Genomic DNA, 19,325 nt, shown 5'->3' with positions numbered 1-19,325 from the left:
CTGAGCACCCTCCAGCCACCCCCTTCAGCTCCCAACTCATCTTATAGCTTTATTAAAAGAGAGGAAAGAGATTTACCTGCTGCTACTGAGGCCGCAGCCTGAAAGTCATGTAAAACCTTTGAAGGACTGTAATGGTTTTAATCACCAGGAATAGCATCTTTTTGACAGACAGGCGAGAAAAGAACTGAACCATTCTGCAAATATGAACCAGGCTATTTTGGAGCAATGGCTATTGCCTTTGAAATGTTTCATCATGGGTCTATACTTAGAATTCAGATGAGCCCAAGGGAGGGGAACGGGGCAGTGCTAATCCCCAGTTGTTTTGAAGTTGTCCTGCTAGCCCGTTAGTGTTTCAGCGGTCCCAAAGGGAAACCTTCCATTCTGTGTTTCGATTGTGGTATTCTCTCCGTGTGTTTTGTTTTCACCTGTTCTGCATATAGATTGTCACATCTTCCTGGGGGTGACGCTTCTCCCTTTTCCTTCAAACTAGATGTTCTGGAGAGCACTGGCTGTGACCACATTGGGAGACTGATGCTCCATGACAGCTAGAAGTTGGATTGAGTTTCAGGAGCTGCTATATATAAAGCTGGGGTGACTTATGTCACCGCACTAATTAGATGCCATCTGGGTGGTTCCTCTGGGTTTTTGAGCCCATCGCCCAGTTCAGACGGAGTCAGAGGCCAAGGAGGAGAACATGATGATGGACCTTTTTGAAACTGGCTCCTATTTCTTTTACTTGGACGGGGAAAATGTGACCCTGCAGCCATTAGAAGTGGCAGAGGGCTCTCCTCTGTATCCAGGGAGTGATGGTACCCTGTCCCCCTGCCAGGACCAAATGCCCCCGGAAGCCGGGAGCGACAGCAGCGGAGAGGAGCACGTCCTGGCGCCCCCAGGCCTCCAGCCTCCCCACTGCCCCGGCCAGTGCCTGATCTGGGCTTGTAAGACCTGCAAGAGAAAATCCGCCCCCACCGACCGACGGAAAGCCGCCACCCTGCGCGAGAGGCGGCGGCTAAAGAAAATCAACGAGGCCTTCGAGGCCCTGAAGCGGCGGACGGTGGCCAACCCCAACCAGAGGCTGCCCAAGGTGGAGATCCTGCGGAGCGCCATCAGCTACATCGAGCGGCTGCAGGACCTGCTGCACAGGCTGGATCAGCAGGAGAAGATGCAGGAGCTGGGGGGGGACCCCTTCAGCTACAGACCCAAGCAAGAGAATGTAAGGCCAGGTGCAGCCGGGCGGGAACACCGAGCCGATTCGCCGCTTTCCTTGGGGCTTTACTACCCAGCTGGTTGGCCTCGGCTCCCGTCCCCCTTCCTCGCCCGCCCCTCCTCCCGCTCCCTCTCCAATGAGCCCCCAGTGACCCGTGGACTCGGGGTGCCTGCAACAGGCAGGAAACGCGCACCCCGGCCTGTTCCGAGGAAGCAGGAGAGACACCCCCAACAAAGGCACCCCCACCCCACCCCCCGGAACCGATGTTTCTTTCCTAATCTGCTGCCTTGGTTTTCCCGCAGCTTGAGGGCGCGGATTTCCTGCGCACCTGCAGCTCCCAGTGGCCAAGTGTTTCGGATCATTCCAGGGGGCTCGTGGGAACTGCCAAGGAAGGTAAAGTAAAGGAAAGGGCGCCGGGGCTACGCCAGGGAACACCCCGGGAGGGGGCTGTTTGCTCGGTGCGGGCCTTGGAGGCCCAGAGCCGGGGCGGGGGCGCGCCCCGAGGGAAGCGCGCTGCGTTGCGCGGGGCCGAGGCCCGGGCGGGGCGCGGCCTCTCCGCGCGCCCCGGGCCCCCGCGCTAGGTTGCTGTGCTTTCTGCGCTCAGGCGGGGCGAGCGCTGATTCGTCGGCCTCGAGCAGCCTTCGGTGCCTCTCTTCCATCGTGGACAGTATTTCCTCGGAGGAACGCAAACTCCCCTGCGTGGAGGAGATGGTGGAGAAGTAGTGGGGGGCCGCCGTGTGGGACGCTCGCCGCCGCAGGAAGGTCCCACCCTCCCCGCCTCCTTCGCCGAATCCTCTGGATGAGCTCACGTTACGTTGGTGCGGAGGAGCCCCGGCCCAGGGGTGTCAGAGAGAAAAGAGACAGGCACAGGGGAGCCGCTGTGCGCGCTCAGATGCAAAAGCCTTTGGGCTCTGGGCTGTGATTTTTTGGAACAGCGAGTGGCTTAGGTCTAGCGGCCTGACTCTGTTTTTGTTTGGTTGGTTTTGTAATATATTTTCCTTTTATTACGGTGATTCTTTCGTGCCATGATCCAAAGAAGTTCATTCCTGTCTAAAACGAAGAGGGAACGTTGCATTTAAATGTTAGTGGTATTGAATGTATTTTTGTAAATAACCTTAGTACTTTCATTTTATATGTAAACCTAAGAAATATATATTGTAAAGTGACAGACATATTGTATATACAATGTGAGAGGATCCTGGTATTGTAATATTAAAAAATGAGTTTCTGTATGAATAAAGTTGGTCCTATTTTGAGTCAGCTGGAAAAATATGCTTGAGGTACGTGTCCATAAAGAGAGCCATGTTTTAATTTAGACCCCGAGCAAGCCCATTTATTTGGGTGTTCTCCTAACGGCTTATGTGAAGGGGAGGAAATGGGTCGTTTTTCTATGTCTAAACGAATCTGTCCACATTTCTGTAAGTGAGGAACATCCAGAAGGAAATTGTCCTCTTGTGCCAGCATTACTTTCTGTTTCTGATGTAACTGTCCTGTACCTGGAGCTCTGGGTGAGATTTGCTTGCCCAAAGTTAGCAACTGAGTTTTCAGTTCAGCAAAATCTCATTGTAGCAAGAAATTGCCACACAAAAAAACCTTTGTTTATTTTTCTAAAAGATCTTCAGCTAACTTGGCCCACCTTCCTTTCCCTCTTTGGCTTTCTCCAGGCCAGGCCCTCGAAGCAGCAGCCTTCCTCCGAGTCCCCAGGGCCTTCAGTGGCCGCCCAGCCAGGGCTCTGGGCCCCTCCCCAGGTTCCTTGAACTAGACTGGCGGCTAGAAGACTGCAATGCCCTCAGGGCCTCCTGGGGCCCGAGTTAGTTTTTTTAAAAATAGAAAGATAAAAGAAGGGGACAATATGTTGCGATGGGGTGGGTTTCTTTGGAGGAAGGGTTGCTTGGAGAGAGGGAAGGGTTAAATGGTTGAGGGCAAAGGACAGCAGCAACACACATGAAACCTCTTAGCTGGGCCAAGCAGCAAAGCCCCAGAGAGGCGCGCAGCCCCAGGAGCTCCTCAGGGTGAGGATTTTACAACGTGTGCCAGGTTTGTTTATCCTGTAACCTCAGGAAGAAACGACCACCAAGAATCGCAGTGGGAAGTAAAGCAGAAGGGAGGGACGAGCCTTTCCTTTGGAATCGCTAGGTCTCTCGCCTTCTGTAGACGGCACCTTCCATTCAACTCCCCCCCACACACACTTCTCCTTTCCCTCCCCCCCCCAAGCTAGTCCTCAGCTCAGAAATGTTAAAATCAAATCGAATTCAGTATTTCCCAGCCCAACCTTGCTCCCTCACAGGCCGTTCTGGACCTTCCTGCTGCACAGCGTGGAAGTTCCAGATACCGCCACAGGCAGCGCCCCCTTCAGGCAGGGGGCAGTATGTTGCCCTTTTTCCATCTCAAAAGGCCTCTCTGAAGTTAGTAGTCAAATACTTTGTTTTCTGAGCATCTAATTTCTCCTAGGATACTTTTTAAATGCACAGAATTTCACAGAGGAAGCTGACATTGACATGTAACCCCTCGAGCAAAGATTTGAGAAGAGCAGGTGGGTGTGTTAGTGGATGCAAAGGGCTTGGGTGGGCGCTGACAAGTTAGGCTGAATCCAGGCTGCTACGGGGTAGCCTTGGGCTGTAACTGCTCCTCTCTTCGTCCATTTCTTCATTTATAAAATAATGGGGAGGACAATACTGGGGCTCAACTCCTGGGGTTAAGATTCGTTGAGCTAACCCATGTAAACTCCTTAGCCAAAGAGGGCACTAAATAAACACTCAATGCCAGCTCTATTTTTCACTAGTGAATGTAAGTTGACCTTCAGGAGGCTTTTCTTCTACCAAAGGTCAGATCCAGCCTTTGTAGGCTCTGGCTAGGGAAAGTATTCATAACAATGAGACCAGCAGCAACATGAATGAGTCATTTGTAGCATTTTACATACTAACTCATATAATCCTACAACCAACCTGCAAGAGAAATACTATTGTCACATCTACTTCGAGAAAAGGAATCCTTGGGACAGGAGCCAGGCAATATCAAAGGCTTCCAGCCTATTCTCCCAATCACCATGTACCCCCAAAAATGAAGCCTTGGGAAATAAGAAGGAATATTTATTGTCTGTAGACTAATTTGGCTCTCTTTGACAATTATTTTTCAAAAACTCTGTCTCAAGAGCAATTAGCTAGTAAATTCTACCTTAGAGCAATAATTTACTTTAAAAATAAGTGGGAAGGCATTTCAAATGACCCATTCAGAACATGTGTGAATATATCTGGGTGGTATGTATAACCATCAATCATGCACATTAGGTATCTATGATTTTTTCCTGAGAATCAATAAGGTTTTCCCCTGAAATGTGTGTATATACACATCCCTATATTTTTAAAAATCAGATTCATGCCATAGTGAAATCAAATATTGTAACTGAACAAGTGAACTCATCTATGATTGCACATATATTTATAAGATTTGTGTTTTAAACTGCTCAGTAGCAGGATGCTTTTATCAGTTCATGGACTTTACTTGCTAATAGATTTGATTTGGTCTTTGTAAACCAAATCCTCTCTATCTCTCCTAGTTGAGTAACTTGAGAAATTGTTTGGGATAAGTTTGCCTATAGAAGTCTCTTCATTAAATAGAGCAAATATTTCCCAAAGACTTCACTTGACCTCTATTGCTCTAGTTAACATGTTAGGCTTTCCAATGAAATCCTTGGTGTGTTTGCAATTAATGTGTTTTTATTGGATATTAATGATGACAATCTTTACTAAGGCCAAAGCCAAAACAAACAGGGGCCATGGAAGCAGAAAATCCAGATGTAATAACTTGGTAAAATAAGTAATTTGGGATTTAAATTGAGCCTCTTCTCAGAGGTAGGCATAAAGTTATGAGGTATAAAATAATGAGTGATTTTCTTTTTTATATTACTATAGAAATAATTTGTTAAACATGAAATGTTAGCTTTCTCTTTCTTTAATCATCACACCTGAATCACTGAGTTCCAAGCCTGAAGGTAATGGAAATCCACTTATGTCTAATATCTTTATTTTTGGACTCTTTCACACGTTTGGGGAATGGGAGTGTAGTGCTGAAATTCAGTGCTCCCAACCACTCTTGACACTGCCAGAGAAGTCTTGGGTTGCTAAAGTAACTTTTAGCCTTAAGACATTTTTGACTTACAGTTACAATGTACTTATTTGAGTTTCCTCTAAGTAATATTTTTTATCCCATTTATTCATCTCAAAATCCTCCTCCCAGAAAATCATATCTAAAAAAAGTTTAAAAAATATTTTAACTTAAACTTTGAATATATCATTTCCTAATTTAACACATTAGTAAACTAGCAATAACATCATTTTTCCTTGGAGAGCCAAGCCATGGAGACATTTCTCCAATAGACCCCTCCAGTGACTCCCTTAAATTCAAAAGAAGTGTTACAAAAGATGACCCTTGATCCTAGAGGTTTTATTCTGAAAAAAGCAATTTTGTAAACCTCGTTCAGAGTCAGCCTATGAGATGGAATGGCTCTGCCATGTTGTTGGAACAAAGATAATGTTGCAAGAACTGGCTACTTTAGCTACTCTCAAGGCTGCTAAAAGTCCTTACTTAGGCCTTTGATCTCTCCTGGGAGTCTTCGAATTCAAGCAGAGGCCAATGTCTTCCTCAGCTGTCTTCTCCACAAATTTTTCCAGCAGCTTTGGCAGGTACTAATGTGTTTACTTAGGTGTTCCTAGTTCTCAGAGCTAATAAGAGTTTGAAATTGTTTAGCACATTGTGAAGTCGTATATAAAAGCAAAAATCTCCAGAACAACTCCTTTTGTCCAAGAGTTGGTAAGGGTCTCAGGTAGAGGAAGAAGTGAATTGAAATAGACTTAGCTTTCCATGTATATTTGCTTCTCCAGCTAAGAGAGGCATGCAGATTTCCTAAGGTGGGCAAATTATACTAGTAAAGGGAGCTCTAGCATCATTTTGCTGGTGTGGTCTGTCCATCAACACTAGGATTGTTACCATAATGCTTAAACTAAAATAAGTTCTCTTAAAAAAAAAAAAAAAAGGTTTATGATTACTTACAGGTCTATGCAATTAAAACCTGCTTATAAGTCTAACTTGTAAGAAAATTAAACCTCTATTTATTTTTATTAAGAATGTAAAATAAAAAATTAAATTACCTTTCTACTTCACCAGAACCTTGGTAGACATTCACGTGTAATACCAAGCTGTGGCCTGGTTTCCTTCCCCTCGCCTGCCTGTTCTGAGGCTTTCCTGGTAGCGTTGGCATATCATTTCTAACAACCTGTTTACATATTAAACACGTGAAAGTTCTCCCTGCATGTGAGAAGTCTGCTTCTCTGGAGAAATCGTGGAAAACAGTTTACAGTTTTTTTCTTTTCTATGAGGAACAAAAGCCAGAATCTAGTCTGATTTTGAGTAAAAGAGAGTATCCGAAAAACCAGCAGATATTTTTTAAGTGATTATTAACTTTTTTCATACTTCTCTGTTCAACTTCCCCACTCAGAAAAAAAATTGTTTTCTCTGAGTCACTCACCCAATTTCCCATTTTTCTCTCACCCTTTCTCCCCTAAGAAAAGAGCAGCGGAACCTCTCCTAAATTGGGGGACCCTAGGCATCTTTGAGGCGCTGGCTTCTTTTGAATATACTGCCTCCTGTGGTGTTGTTTTTATCTTTCTCCTCTGGCCCCTGACGGGGGCTTAAAAGTTTTGTCTTGTTTTTCGACTTGGTGCTCTGAGATCCTATTTTCAGCACTTGAGTCCCAAGGGTCCTCAACCCCAGACCCTGTCTCCCCCCAGCAAGTCCCATTAAGCCGCCGGGCGCTCGTGTTTTCTTGGCTTCTTCAGTTCCACTGGCCCGCGGCACTCTGGTAAACTTGTCCTGAGGTTACCTTACCAACGACAGCACTAACCTTTGAGAACTGCCGTTTGTGACAGAGCGCCCTGAGCCACAGCGCCTGCCCAGGGCGCGGCGCGCAGGGAAAGGCGCCCCGGGCCCAGCTTTGGCGAGTTTCTGCTCCGCAGCGCAAAGCAGGCGCGCTGGGCCCGACCTGGGAGGGAAAGAGCAAGCACGGTTCACCTTCAGGGGCGCCAGGCAGGCACAGGGACGCCTGGTTTCCAGTACTGTGCGGCCTGTGGCAAATTGCCACCTCCCCGTTGAACTGTGGTTACCCTCTTTAAAAAGTGAATCTAGTAATAAATGGTTCATAGTATCGCTGAAAGGGGTAAATGAATAAACGCATGGGAAGGGCTGAGAACATGCTTGGCAAATAGAAAGGGTCTTAATAATTGTTTGCTACAAATATCCCCGCACTGAGGGGTTGGGTGCAAAGCACAGGAGGTGCCCGGTGGAAAGGAATCAGCTGAAAGGCTTGCAGGAGTCGAATGTCTATCTTCCACGTAGACTTCAAGGAGCAAGTTTATTTGTACCCAAATCATAAATCTGCACATAACTCTGCTTAGCTGAGGCCGGCCAGTGTGCTAACATCCGCGCTCCACGGCCAAAGAAAAGAGCTAGTCTGTGGGATCTGGCTGCGAATTCCCGGGTGAGAATGTCTCCCCACTGTAGTGTTTCAGAGGCAGCAATTCGAATGTTTTCACCCGCCTGGATACAGCCTTCGTCCTGCCTGAGTCCTTTAGGAACTTGACTCTTTTTTCTGGTGCAGCCCTGGGTACCTATTCATTTCAAAGGCATCCACTTGTTAATAGTCCTAAATAAGGTGCAGATGGATTTCCCACCGGCCAGGCAATTAAGCGGCCCATTGGTGTGAAAGGGAGCAGGATTTTCAAAGGGTGGCGGGAGTGGTGTCCTTGGGGACGGCAAAACGCGGGAGAGGGGCCTGCGACCAGCACCCTGCAGCCAGCGAGCCTGGGTGAGGGACACGCTCCCACCCCTGGTTTTCTCGGCCTTCACTTTGCGGAGCAAATCTCACCCTGAAAAGTCAGCACTTCTCTGGCCACTGTAGACGTGGCATCAGCCAGTCAGCGTTGCTTTAGGAAAATAATTTTATGGAAAAGTAACAGAAAGGAAAGCAACACCCCTTTCGCGAGTAACTTTGGAGCCACAACACTTACTGTCGCTGGAGGTGAAAACAATCCCTCAAGTTTTAAAAGGGCCCGAAAGCTCTGGTCCCAAACCCCAGACTAGTTAAGTATGTTTGTGTAAACTGTAACTGTTTTTCCCAACTGTTTTCCAGCCCCAAGCGATCTAGGCGTGCGTTCAGAGCAGAGGAAGATTGGGAAAAGCTGATTAAAAGAGTCACTCCTGCTTAAATGACAGCCCTCCCCTCTCCTCTTCTACCCACCGAGGTTTCAAAGACCCAGCTTGGGTTGCTTTTCTGGAAGGCTTTTGTCGCGGGCGTGTGCGAAGCTCCTCAGGGTCTGAGCTGGAAACCGTACCCGAGCCGAGGAGGGTCGCCGCCGGCAGCTGGGACGCATCTGTAACGGTGTTCGTTTGCCTGAAAGCAGAAAATCAGCGACCCCGAAGCCCAGCCTGGCTGTTTAGTCTGTGGCAATGACAGGGCGGAGCAGAGAGAGACGGGGGAAGGAGACGCGCCCCTACAAAGGGAGCTCGCCGCCGGAGACCGCGTCTCTTCCAACGCCCAGCCCGCGGACCAGGCTGCGCGGACGCGGGGCGCGCGGGAGAGCCGGGGCCTGGCGCGGGGCGGGCGGCGCGGGGCGCGCGCGTGCGGAAGGGGACGGGACAGGAGGCCTGTCCCCATCACCTGCCCTCCACCCGCCTCCTTTCAGGTCAATAGACGCGCAGAGAGAGCTCCGACCCCCGCCTCCCCCCAGGGACACAGGTCTCCCAAACTGACGGTCTGATCAGAACAAAACAGACTTTGTAAACAACCTAGATTCGCTCCACGACTGCAAGTGTCACTCCAAGTTTTTAGCAACCGCTACATTCCTGTCCCCTGACAAAAGAAATACAAATAAAAATGAAAAGCCCTGAGATAACTAAAGTTCATGAAATAGAGAAAAAAACATTAAAAATAATAATAATAAGGCCATTCCTCCCTGCCTGGACTGGGAAGGCAGGTGCGCGTTTGGTGAGTTCTGTTCATCAATTACTTTTTTAAAATTGTGTGATCATTGGCCAAAAAAAAAAAAAAAAAAAAAAAGTTGGGCTTCCTTCGTTTCTTTTGCCTGTGACTCTCTTTAAGGGAATCTGGAGAGTGTAAGCGAGCGGGTTGGGGAACCATCCCCCCGCCTGGGCAGAAACGCAGTAAAACCATTACCGTCCAAAGGGGCAGTAAACAGCAAATTGTCTCTAGAGGGAAGGCGGAGGTTTGCCCAGACGGCCCCCGCGGGGGTTGCGGTGGGATATGCTAATGGTGCTGGGCCACTGGGGCCGGCCTCCCTCCCCCAAGAATATATAAAGAGCCCTAACCCCGGCGAGGCCGACCCGGGCCGCCAGGCGCCTGCCCCTGCTAATTGCCAAAGAGCCCGACCGGGAGCCGCGCCGGGGGCTGCCGACCCGCAGCCGCGCGGGGCCCGGATCCTCCCCTGCGCACCCCTCTCGCTGCTGCCCAGGTGCACCGCCTGCCTCGGCGCAGGGGATGGACAGGATGGACAGGATGGACACGATGGACGGCTGCCAGTTCTCGCCTTCTGAGTATTTCTACGACGGCTCCTGCATCCCGTCCCCTGAGGGCGAGTTCGGGGACGAGTTTGAGCCTCGAATGGCCGCCTTTGGGGCGCACAAAGCAGAGCTGCAAGGCTCCGACGAGGAGGAGCACGTGCGAGCGCCGACGGGCCACCACCAGGCCGGCCACTGCCTCATGTGGGCCTGCAAAGCGTGCAAGAGAAAGTCCACCACCATGGACAGGCGGAAGGCGGCCACCATGCGCGAGCGGAGGCGCCTGAAGAAGGTCAACCAGGCCTTCGAGACGCTCAAGCGGTGCACCACCACCAACCCCAACCAGAGGCTGCCCAAGGTGGAGATCCTCAGGAACGCCATCCGCTACATCGAGAGCCTGCAGGAGCTGCTGAGGGAGCAGGTGGAGAACTTCTACGGCGTGCCCGGGCAGAGCTGCTCCGAGCCCACCAGCCCCACGTCCAGCTGCTCCGACGGCATGGTAGGAGGCGGCCCTGGGACCTACCCAGGCCCCCCCCATCCTTTCCAAAACCCCTTGTATATCATTTAGCATATGTGCTCCAAAGCGAGCACATCCTTGTATATCATTTAAACCGGGTGTGGCAACTAAGTATTCAAGGGTGATTTTGTGGGTAGTTGGGGGGGGGGGGGGAGGCAGTTGCTGTAAGGGGACAGAGGTGCCACACTTGGAAGGATGCCAGGAAACAGGTCGCGGTTGACCAGGACTTTAGTCTGACTTCCTACCAGGCTCTAGGTGTACAGTGCAGGGGAGAGCTGTCATGTGAGGTAGGCGGCTGTGAACGGTCAATCACAGGTTTCTCCATCGCTCCGTTGATTTCCAGAATCGACGGCCGGTGGGCCCTGCCGTACACTAACATCTAAAGACAACTCTTTCAGGTTCCCACAGTTTATAACTTAAGGGGGACATGGAAAGAAATGTATGGGGCCTCAGTCCCGTCTCTGCTGAGGCCTGGCTGGAAGGAGATGTTGCATTCCTTACAGAGGGCGTCTGCTGCAGCGCTGCCAGGTTTTAATGTGTTTTTGCCCTGGGAAAGTGCTCTCTCCCTGAATTAGTGTGGCTTCCTTCTACGCCAATCCATTTTGCATGGTTAACCCAACGCACATTGCTGCTGAATTCCACCCCCCGCTTCCCTTTGCTGCCGCTTTCCTCTCCTCCAAGCACACAGATTGACCTCAGTGCCCTTGCAGTTTGGTAGGACTAACCCTTCCTAAATCAAGGCAATGACGGTGATTGACAGTGGTCAGTTCAGGGAGCCAGTGGGAAAGCACTGCCTCACTCTAGAGCAGAGAATCTTTTGCCAAGGCCCAAAAAACAAGCTTCTTCTTTTGTGTCTTAATATTGCAGCCTGAATGTAACAGCCCGGTCTGGTCCAGGAAGAGCAGCAGTTTTGACAGCATCTACTGTCCTGATGTACCAAATGGTAAGAACTGACGACTTCAGAGGAGTTTAAAGACCAGTTCAGCTTCACCATTCAGCCTGTCAAAGCAGTCCATCTCTTCCCGTAGCATCGGGGGAAGGAATAAAATAATGGTTTTTACGTGGATTTTTTTGCAGAGCATAATACACAAACACACACTTTTTTTAAAAAAATAGAAATCCACCTAAAACATACACACACCTGCCCTTTTGCTTGCAGTGGTACTAAAAGCATGTTTCACTCCCTACATTCGCGGCCAATAAGTTGCGACATATTTGTTGAAGATTTCTACCTCAGGCTTTCTGTGACCCCCGACCCCTGGGTGTCAAAGGAGCTGACCTACAGTTTAAAGGGCAACCACATAAGCAAGCCTATATATTTGGCATTTAAAAAAATGATTTTCTCTTTGTATCCTTAGTATATGCCGCAGATAAAAGCTGCTTATCCAGCCTGGATTGCCTGTCCAGCATAGTGGACCGGATCACCAACTCAGAGCAGCCTGGATTGCCGCTGCAGGACCCGGCCTCGCTCTCGCCAGTGGCCAGCACCGACTCACAGCCTGCAACTCCAGGAGCCTCTAGTTCAAGGCTAATCTATCATGTGCTATGAACTAAAAATCTAGTTTTGATCAGTTCTGCCAGGAGGGCCTGTCACACAGGAGGAAGGATGCCCAAGGAGTTCAAACGCAAGTCGACTTGTATATACAGATTTCCTTTCAGTTGTAAATTTGTACATACTATCTTGCCGCTTTATAAGAAAATGTATTTAACTAAAACGTGACCTTTGCCATTAATACTTATTTCTTTTCTCCTCCCTCTCCCCTTACCCTTCTTTTTCCCCTTAGTCTTTGCTTTAGATACTTAGTTCCAATATTATTATTTCTGATGGGGACAATTCATTGACGGTAGCTTGTTGCAATGTTTAACTTATGTTTTTTATAAATATCGCTTATCAAAATATTATCTGTGGTGTTTTGATCTTTATTTTTTCTTCAAAACATTAGAACAGCCGGAAAACAGTTACAGGAAATTTTAAATATATTTAACTTTTTCTCTCTCTTTAATCCTTTGGTTATATTGTATTAAATAAAAATATAACAATACTGCTTAATGGTATATATTTTTTATCATTTCTAATAAGAAATACATCTTTTTAATGTAAGCACTAAATAGTACTTTGTGGATAATTTCAAGATATAAGACGTTTTGAAAACTCCACCATAAATAAAATTGTTTTAAATGAAAAAATATTTTGGTTCATGATGTTTTGAAAGAATACCCCTAATAGAATTAGCAGTCATTGACATAAAATCTTTAATGTAGGGCTGATAATAACAAAACAGTAGGCTTAGTGGATAAATCTGAATATTTGCCATCTCATGGACTCAGTTTAGGTCCTGTTGATGTCACAAATGAAGAAAAAAAACCCCAACATGTTTTCATTTTAATCATATTTCAAAGGAGCCTGCTAAATAAAATTTTTCCTTTAAGTGCAGTACTATATAATGTCAGGTTGTGTGTGTAGAGGAAGATAGAAATTATTCAGGACAACAGCATATGTTTAAACAAAAAAGACTGTACAACATTACATTATTTTAATACCTACAGTACATTAGAAATCATGGCTTAAGTCATATTTACTTTATCTACTTGCCTGAAAATATATTGATATATTAATGTATTAATGTTGTCAATAAACTATTTAAAGATATTGAGCTGATTTTTTTTTTTTTTTTTGTATTGTTAAAGTACTGGAATAAGAAAACATACACAAACTATAGTAAAGTGAAGTAGACTGTGATTGGCTTCCCTTTTTTCACAGCCTTTTTGATTTTATTAATCATAGTGTGTGTACGCATGTGTGTGTGAGAGAGAGAGAGAGATGGGCATGCATCTTTTATTGTTCACCTGAGATGAAAAAGTAGAAAGGTTATGTGGAAAATTAGGTTGAGATGATCATTGGGACAATTCTCGCAAGGTTACCATTGAGAGAGAGAAAAAGGCAATATCCTTGAAGCATCTAAAGTAACTGTTCCCAGAGAGCACATACAAATAAATGTGTTTCATCTTCTAATTTGTACATTAGTTTAAAATTGCTAAGGGTTTGTAGCTACATATGTTAATCAAGCAAAGCGACCAGACTCTGCTACAGCTTGGCAATAATATTGTTCTCAGAAACATTTTCCCTTCTTTTTGATGTGACTTTTTGTCTTCTGCTTGTCCAGTTATAAGCCTTAAAAGAATAGAAATTTTTCCATAAAGGGGGGCAGGGAGAGGAGAAGAGCTGAGTTCAAAAAATAGCGTTGCCTCTGTCACTCTGATAGCATCGTGCTGGGTGTGGGATGCTGCCGTTTAGCACACAGGTAGGTCTTTCTCTGTCCATGATTTGGGAGTGCAAGGATTTGAAGTGAGGAGAATTTACTAGAACACGATGGAGATTTATATATAGCTTCAACATAAGTTTGATTTAGTCACATTTTTTAGACACTGTGCTAGGCACATTTGCTAATTTTTTAGTTATTATTTTTTAAAATATATCTTTATTGATTTCAGAGAGAGGAAGGAGAGGGAGAGAGAGAGAAACATCAATGATGAGAGTCATCGATCTGCTGCCTCCTGCATGCCCCAAACTGGGGATCGAGCCCGCAACCCGGGCCTGTGCCCTGACCGGGAATCCAACTTCGATCTCCTGGATCTTAGGTCGATGCTCAACCGCTGAGCCACGCCCGGCCGGGCACATTTTCTTCTTTTTATACTTCTATGGAGAGGTTGTAGATTTGCTGGTGTATTTTTTTTAAAGTTCAGGTTTAGAACGCATTACCATGCTCAGTTCTGTTTAACAAAAGTAAGCACAGAATATTATGTAATTTTTAACTCAAGTGAGTAGAAATTAACTTGCTTTCTCACCAAACCCCAGTTACTTTTATAACTGGCAGATGGGTTTGGCATCTCAGTGAATATTATCATGGCTCAGAATATTTAGTTAGAGTTTTCCAGTGGTGTGGATTTAGTGAAGGTGGTGAGCAATGTATCATTAAAGACAATGCTCTCCAGGCCAGGTCGCTCAATTAACCTCATCTTCAGTGTCGTGACATTGAAGGCTGCTGTCTCCTCACAAAGAAGCTCAGCACACAGCACGTCACGAGCAGTCTTACACACTGTTTAGACAGGGGCCCTTCAAAAATTGGTTCTCCAGTAGTCCAGACCCAGAAAAGTCTTTTCTCCTCCAAGAAAGTAGGGGGAAAAGGAGTGATACTGGCAAAAGATTCATGAAAGGATAGAATTTTGCCATCTATAAATCCCCGAATTAAACAATTGGGCTGCCACTGAGCCTGTATCAGGCCTCTTCACTTCAGCTGATAGAAAAATGCAACCAACAGGCAACTTTCTAGGGGCAATTAGGAAAATGCTCTCTTTACTATTTGCAAACCTGATGGGAAGGAGGTTCTTAGGAAATATGAGACAAAAGAGACTCCTTTCTCCTCATGCCTGGGAAATGCAAGCTCACTGGGTTACATGGGGTACTGTCCAGTGAGGTTATGGACAGTGGGAAGTACTATTTGGAAGCAAGTGGCTTTACTTATAATCAAGGTGTCTTGAGTGCTCCTATTTTTTCTCATTTGAAAGATGCAAGTCAGATAAAATTAGTGGCTGTATTAGATCCATAAGTTCTTTAAGATGCCATTTCTATAAATACTTAATCTGAGAATGGTATTTCTTGAAAATCTCTCTTTGGGGTTATAACAGTTACTAGATCGAAGTAGTAATTTAATTCTCTGACTTTCAGAGGTGATATTTCTGGGGATGATGTTAGAGTAAAGCTATTTGTAACTTCAGAAAAGCCCTGCTCAAATGGCAAAGTACCTCTAAAAATATCAACGGTGAATGTCCCCACATCGTTGCAAAAAAGCACCAAACATCCAATTTATTTCCTTTAAGAATTCTGATTACAGATATTTTAGTTGGCTGAGCAAAGATCTAGAATTTATTTATTTATTTATTTATTTATTTATTTATTTATTTATTTATTTATTTATTTTAAATATATCTTTATTGATTTCGGAGAGAGGAAAGAAGGGGGAGAGAGAGAAACATCAATGATGAGAGAGTCATTGATCGGCTGCCTCCTGCACGCCCCCCACTGGGGATCGAGCCCCAACCCGGGCATGTGCCCTGACTGGGAATCAAACCTCGATCACCTGGATCCTAGCTCGATGCTCAACCGCTGAGCCATGCCCTGCCGGGCAAGATCTAGAATTTAATCCAAAGTCTAAACTAGGTCTAAAATTATTAATGCATTGCTCCCTTTTTAATTTTACCTGCCACTTCTGTAAAATGGGTTAAATGACAGCTTATGAGATTATAGTTACCAATAAAATTATTATGTGTTAAAATATAAAAATAATCTTCTGTAAAGAAAAATAAGCCAAACATTACCTCCACTTATGCTACTTAATTTATTTCATTCAAAATTAACTGGGCAGTAATGATAGAGCAGCAGTTAGCCATGGTAAGTGAGTACTGATCAATATGCAAATAAAGCATTGAGGCTTAAGGCACTTAATAATTTGCAGGCACTTAATAATTTATTTGAGCTGGTTGTTTGGGCTTCTTCACAGCACATGTTCCAGGAGGCTCAGACAGAAGTTACAAGGCTTCTTATGACCTAGCATTGGGAGTCCCAGAATATTATGTCTGCTGCATTCTTCTGATCAAGCAAGTTACTAAAGCTGGCCCAGAATCATGAAGAAGCAAATTAAACCCCACTTTTCAATGGGAAAAATAGTAATAAATTTGTATCCACATTTAATCTATCCCAATGACTAGTATAGACTTGCTGTCTCTATTTCCTTACCTTTCACCCGTTCCAACCATTCACTGAAATCTGGCTCTGCCTCTGCCACCATCCATGGTCAAGATACCTTCAAATCAGTGAACTGCTCCTGTGCTGGGCAAGCCTACATATCCAGCCCAGGTGCCTTCCCTCATCTCTAGGCCTGTACATCTAACTAAATATGTTCCAAATTAAAATCCTGCTGTTCCGCCTCTCTCCCTACCTTTTAACCTGACTCTCTTTTGGTGTCGACTCTTTAGTGAATGATGTCACCAGTTATGTAAACATGAAACTTGGGACACACTCCTGATACTTCAATCTTCCTAACCTCTTGTCTAATTCATTACGAAATTCTATGAATTTATTCTCCTAAATACCTCTTAAATCTCTACTCTCAATATAAACTATGGCTATCCCTATCCAGGAATATCATAATATCCTCTTAACCTGTCCCCCTATATTTTCTCTGGATCTCCCACTTCTGGAGACTGCATCCAAAGTTTTCTTTGGGAACCACCCCTTTCCTTTTCTCAGGCCATGTGGTTCAGGTGGGATTGACTGTGCTTCCTGGATCCAGAAAAGAGCATGTCATTTAGACCTGACCTTGGGTGTGACCTCTTCCTTGGCTATAATGGCTGTGATCAAGCTGTTCCTTAAGTGACAGTCCTAGAGATATTTTCTGAAAAAGCAGGGAAAAAGAAGACTCTTTCTGGTGGGGTGATAATATATGATATTATTTACTCTAGGCTGCCATATTCCATTTTAGTCCCAGAAGAGGAGATGTATTGATTCCTGAAAACATAATTAAGCATCTCTATCCCAGAATGCATGAATACCTGCTCTTGGCCATGCTTTACAATTTTTAAGCCAACAAATAATCTTTGTCCTTAATCCAGTGTAAGTGGGAACTTTGTTAATCGAAACTGAAAGAATCTTGCCTAATACCACTCTGATTTTTTCTGCTATTCCAGCCAGACAAATCAACTCAAAATATTCATGTGATCATGGCAACCACCCCATTTTCCTGTCAGCTTATTTATTGCACGTAGGGTAACGATAGACAAAACTGAACGTGACCTTCCAGTTTCTGCATGTCTGTCTCCTATCCACCTCTCTAGCATTATCTCTTTCTAGAGGTAATGTCAAGTTCCTGCTCTCTTCTCTCTGGACACAAAGGGACTTTTTATCAGTCACCATGTTCCCTCTTGCCAAAGGAGCTTTACACATTCTCTCCATCTGCAATCCTCTCCCCTCCTTCAATTCACCGAGTCGATTCCTAATCTTCTTTTAGATCTCAGTTCAGGCATCAGTTCTAAGGCAAATTTTCCTTGAACTCTTTCACCGGATCAAGTCTTCTTATTCTGTGATCTCAAAATACCACATATCTCTTCTCTGTAGTATGTCTCGTAATTGCAGTCATGGATCAAATTGTGTGATAACCTTTGTTTCCTCCACCATGAAAGCAAAAGCCTATTCTTGCTCAACTTTGCGTCCCCTGGACTGTAGTAGGGTATTTTGTGTATGTATATGAATGAATTGACATTGCTGAAGAGTTTGTTGTGAAGTGTACTCTCGCTTTCCAAACTTTCTCCCTCATAGACTTCCTTAGCACTATTTTCTGTTTTCCTACTGATTCTCTAATTTTCTGTTTTATGTTAATTTCTTGTACTGACATTTCTTATTCTGGCTCATCTTTATATATTTATGTCTTAGGGTTTCGTTGTGTGGCCTCTTTTCTTTTTGGTCTACTGTGAACCTTTTCCACTCCCATAGCTTCACATCCTACCTATCTCCTACGGTGGAGATGTTTCTACCATTGCTTCATCCATACCTTTCTAAGGAAAGCTGCCCCCAACACAGCCTCTGATTGGCATGACTGACCTTTTTATTAACTGTTAATCAGTTAGAGATGGATATCTGAGTAGGGTACAACCAATTCATAGACTGGCCAACATTTATGAAATGCATAGCTTGATTCCAATATATGTATTGAGATAAACAGATTCTTTTTATTAGGAGTTCAGACCCAGAGAAGTAAAATATCATTTAATAGTGGGAAAGAAACTGAAAAGTCATGATGTTGATGGGGCTGGAGGAGTTGATAGGTCATGTATAGACTGAAATTATGGGGAAACATATGAGTTGAGTAAACCAAAGAAGCCCATTGGTAGAGGGATAGAGTGAATTGAGAGACAGAATATAGCACAACACCCGCTATATGCTCCATGTGTGGTAGATCTGGGGCCTAGACAAAAGCTGAAGTTGCTTCCTACTCATTTACCACTAATTAGCTGAAGGAACTTAGGTAAGTTTCTTAAATTCTCGAATGCTGTTTTCTTAACTAAAAAGTGGATAAATAATAGCATATAAATCATACAATTTGTGAGAACTGCATGATATAAGTCATATGATATGCTTAGCTGAGTGCCTAATACATAACAAATACTCAAAAACTGTTAATGAAAGAAAGTATAATGGCTGAGACTTCATCATTCAGAATGAAGGCTCGTAAGTGCCCGATGTAGGGATCTTTGGAACCATCCTGATTCCAACCTAGGCCTTGGACCCAACAGATTCCCTTATTACTCTTCATTAATCCTATATAAGAGCTAGTTTGAGTGTATCTGCATGTAAAGAATCATATTTAACATCCTCCAAATATTAACTGGCAGGATTTTCCTTTAGAAGGCCATTCAAATTTTTAATGGCCAGCTCAACTTTTCCACCTTAATGGCAATCTCAACCTGGAAAAAACAACTCATCTTCTTCTCCTACATTCCCACTTTTGTGACATCGTATGCATATGTGAGCATGCAAATTTTAAAATAATTTTGATTCCTCCTTTTCCCTCAAAGCAATTAATTTTGTTTGTCAGTAATGTAACACAAAAAGGAATTGTAAAAATAATAGCAGTAGTAGCAATAGAATCAGTTTGTATTTTCTTAATAAGCATCATTTTCCACACTGTAATTTATGAAAATTAGCCTGATTTTTATAGTCTTTGCCTACATTTAGTGGAATATGGTTCTTTTTTTACTCAAAAAGTTGTTTTAAATTGAACATCTTATCATCAATGGGATTTTAGGGTCCAGGAATGTTGACTCTAAGCAAAAGTTAAGGAAGGACATTTATTAAACACTTTTATACTAGAAACCAGGTTTTACATGTATTATTAATTTTGATCACTAATAGATAAAAATAATTACTTCTTCTCGTGGAACAACTACTATCCCTGGAGCTGTTTTCAGAGTCTTATATTC

The 19,325-nt window shown here is 44.6% G+C and overlaps 2 protein-coding genes across 2 annotated transcripts; both read left to right on the top strand.

The window, feature by feature from the left end:
- Positions 1-694: 694 nt before the first annotated feature.
- Positions 695-1,930, top strand: MYF6 (myogenic factor 6). Its single transcript, XM_087813870.1, has 3 exons — positions 695-1,213; positions 1,510-1,600; positions 1,812-1,930. The coding sequence occupies exons 1-3, from the start codon at positions 695-697 to the stop codon at positions 1,928-1,930; spliced, it is 729 nt and encodes a 242-aa protein (XP_087669996.1).
- A 7,779-nt stretch (positions 1,931-9,709) lies between these two features.
- Positions 9,710-12,942, top strand: MYF5 (myogenic factor 5). Its single transcript, XM_016199467.2, has 3 exons — positions 9,710-10,274; positions 11,160-11,235; positions 11,651-12,942. The coding sequence occupies exons 1-3, from the start codon at positions 9,756-9,758 to the stop codon at positions 11,839-11,841; spliced, it is 786 nt and encodes a 261-aa protein (XP_016054953.2). The 5' UTR covers positions 9,710-9,755; the 3' UTR covers positions 11,842-12,942.
- The last annotated feature ends 6,383 nt before the right edge of the window (positions 12,943-19,325 follow it).

The sequence above is a fragment of the Miniopterus natalensis genome, chromosome 2 (genome assembly GCF_054644295.1).
Source record: "Miniopterus natalensis isolate mMinNat1 chromosome 2, mMinNat1.hap1, whole genome shotgun sequence".
Classification (NCBI taxonomy): Eukaryota; Metazoa; Chordata; class Mammalia; order Chiroptera; family Miniopteridae; genus Miniopterus; species Miniopterus natalensis.
The sequence above is the reverse complement of the archived record's forward strand: the minus strand, read 5'-3'. Positions and strand labels throughout refer to the sequence as shown.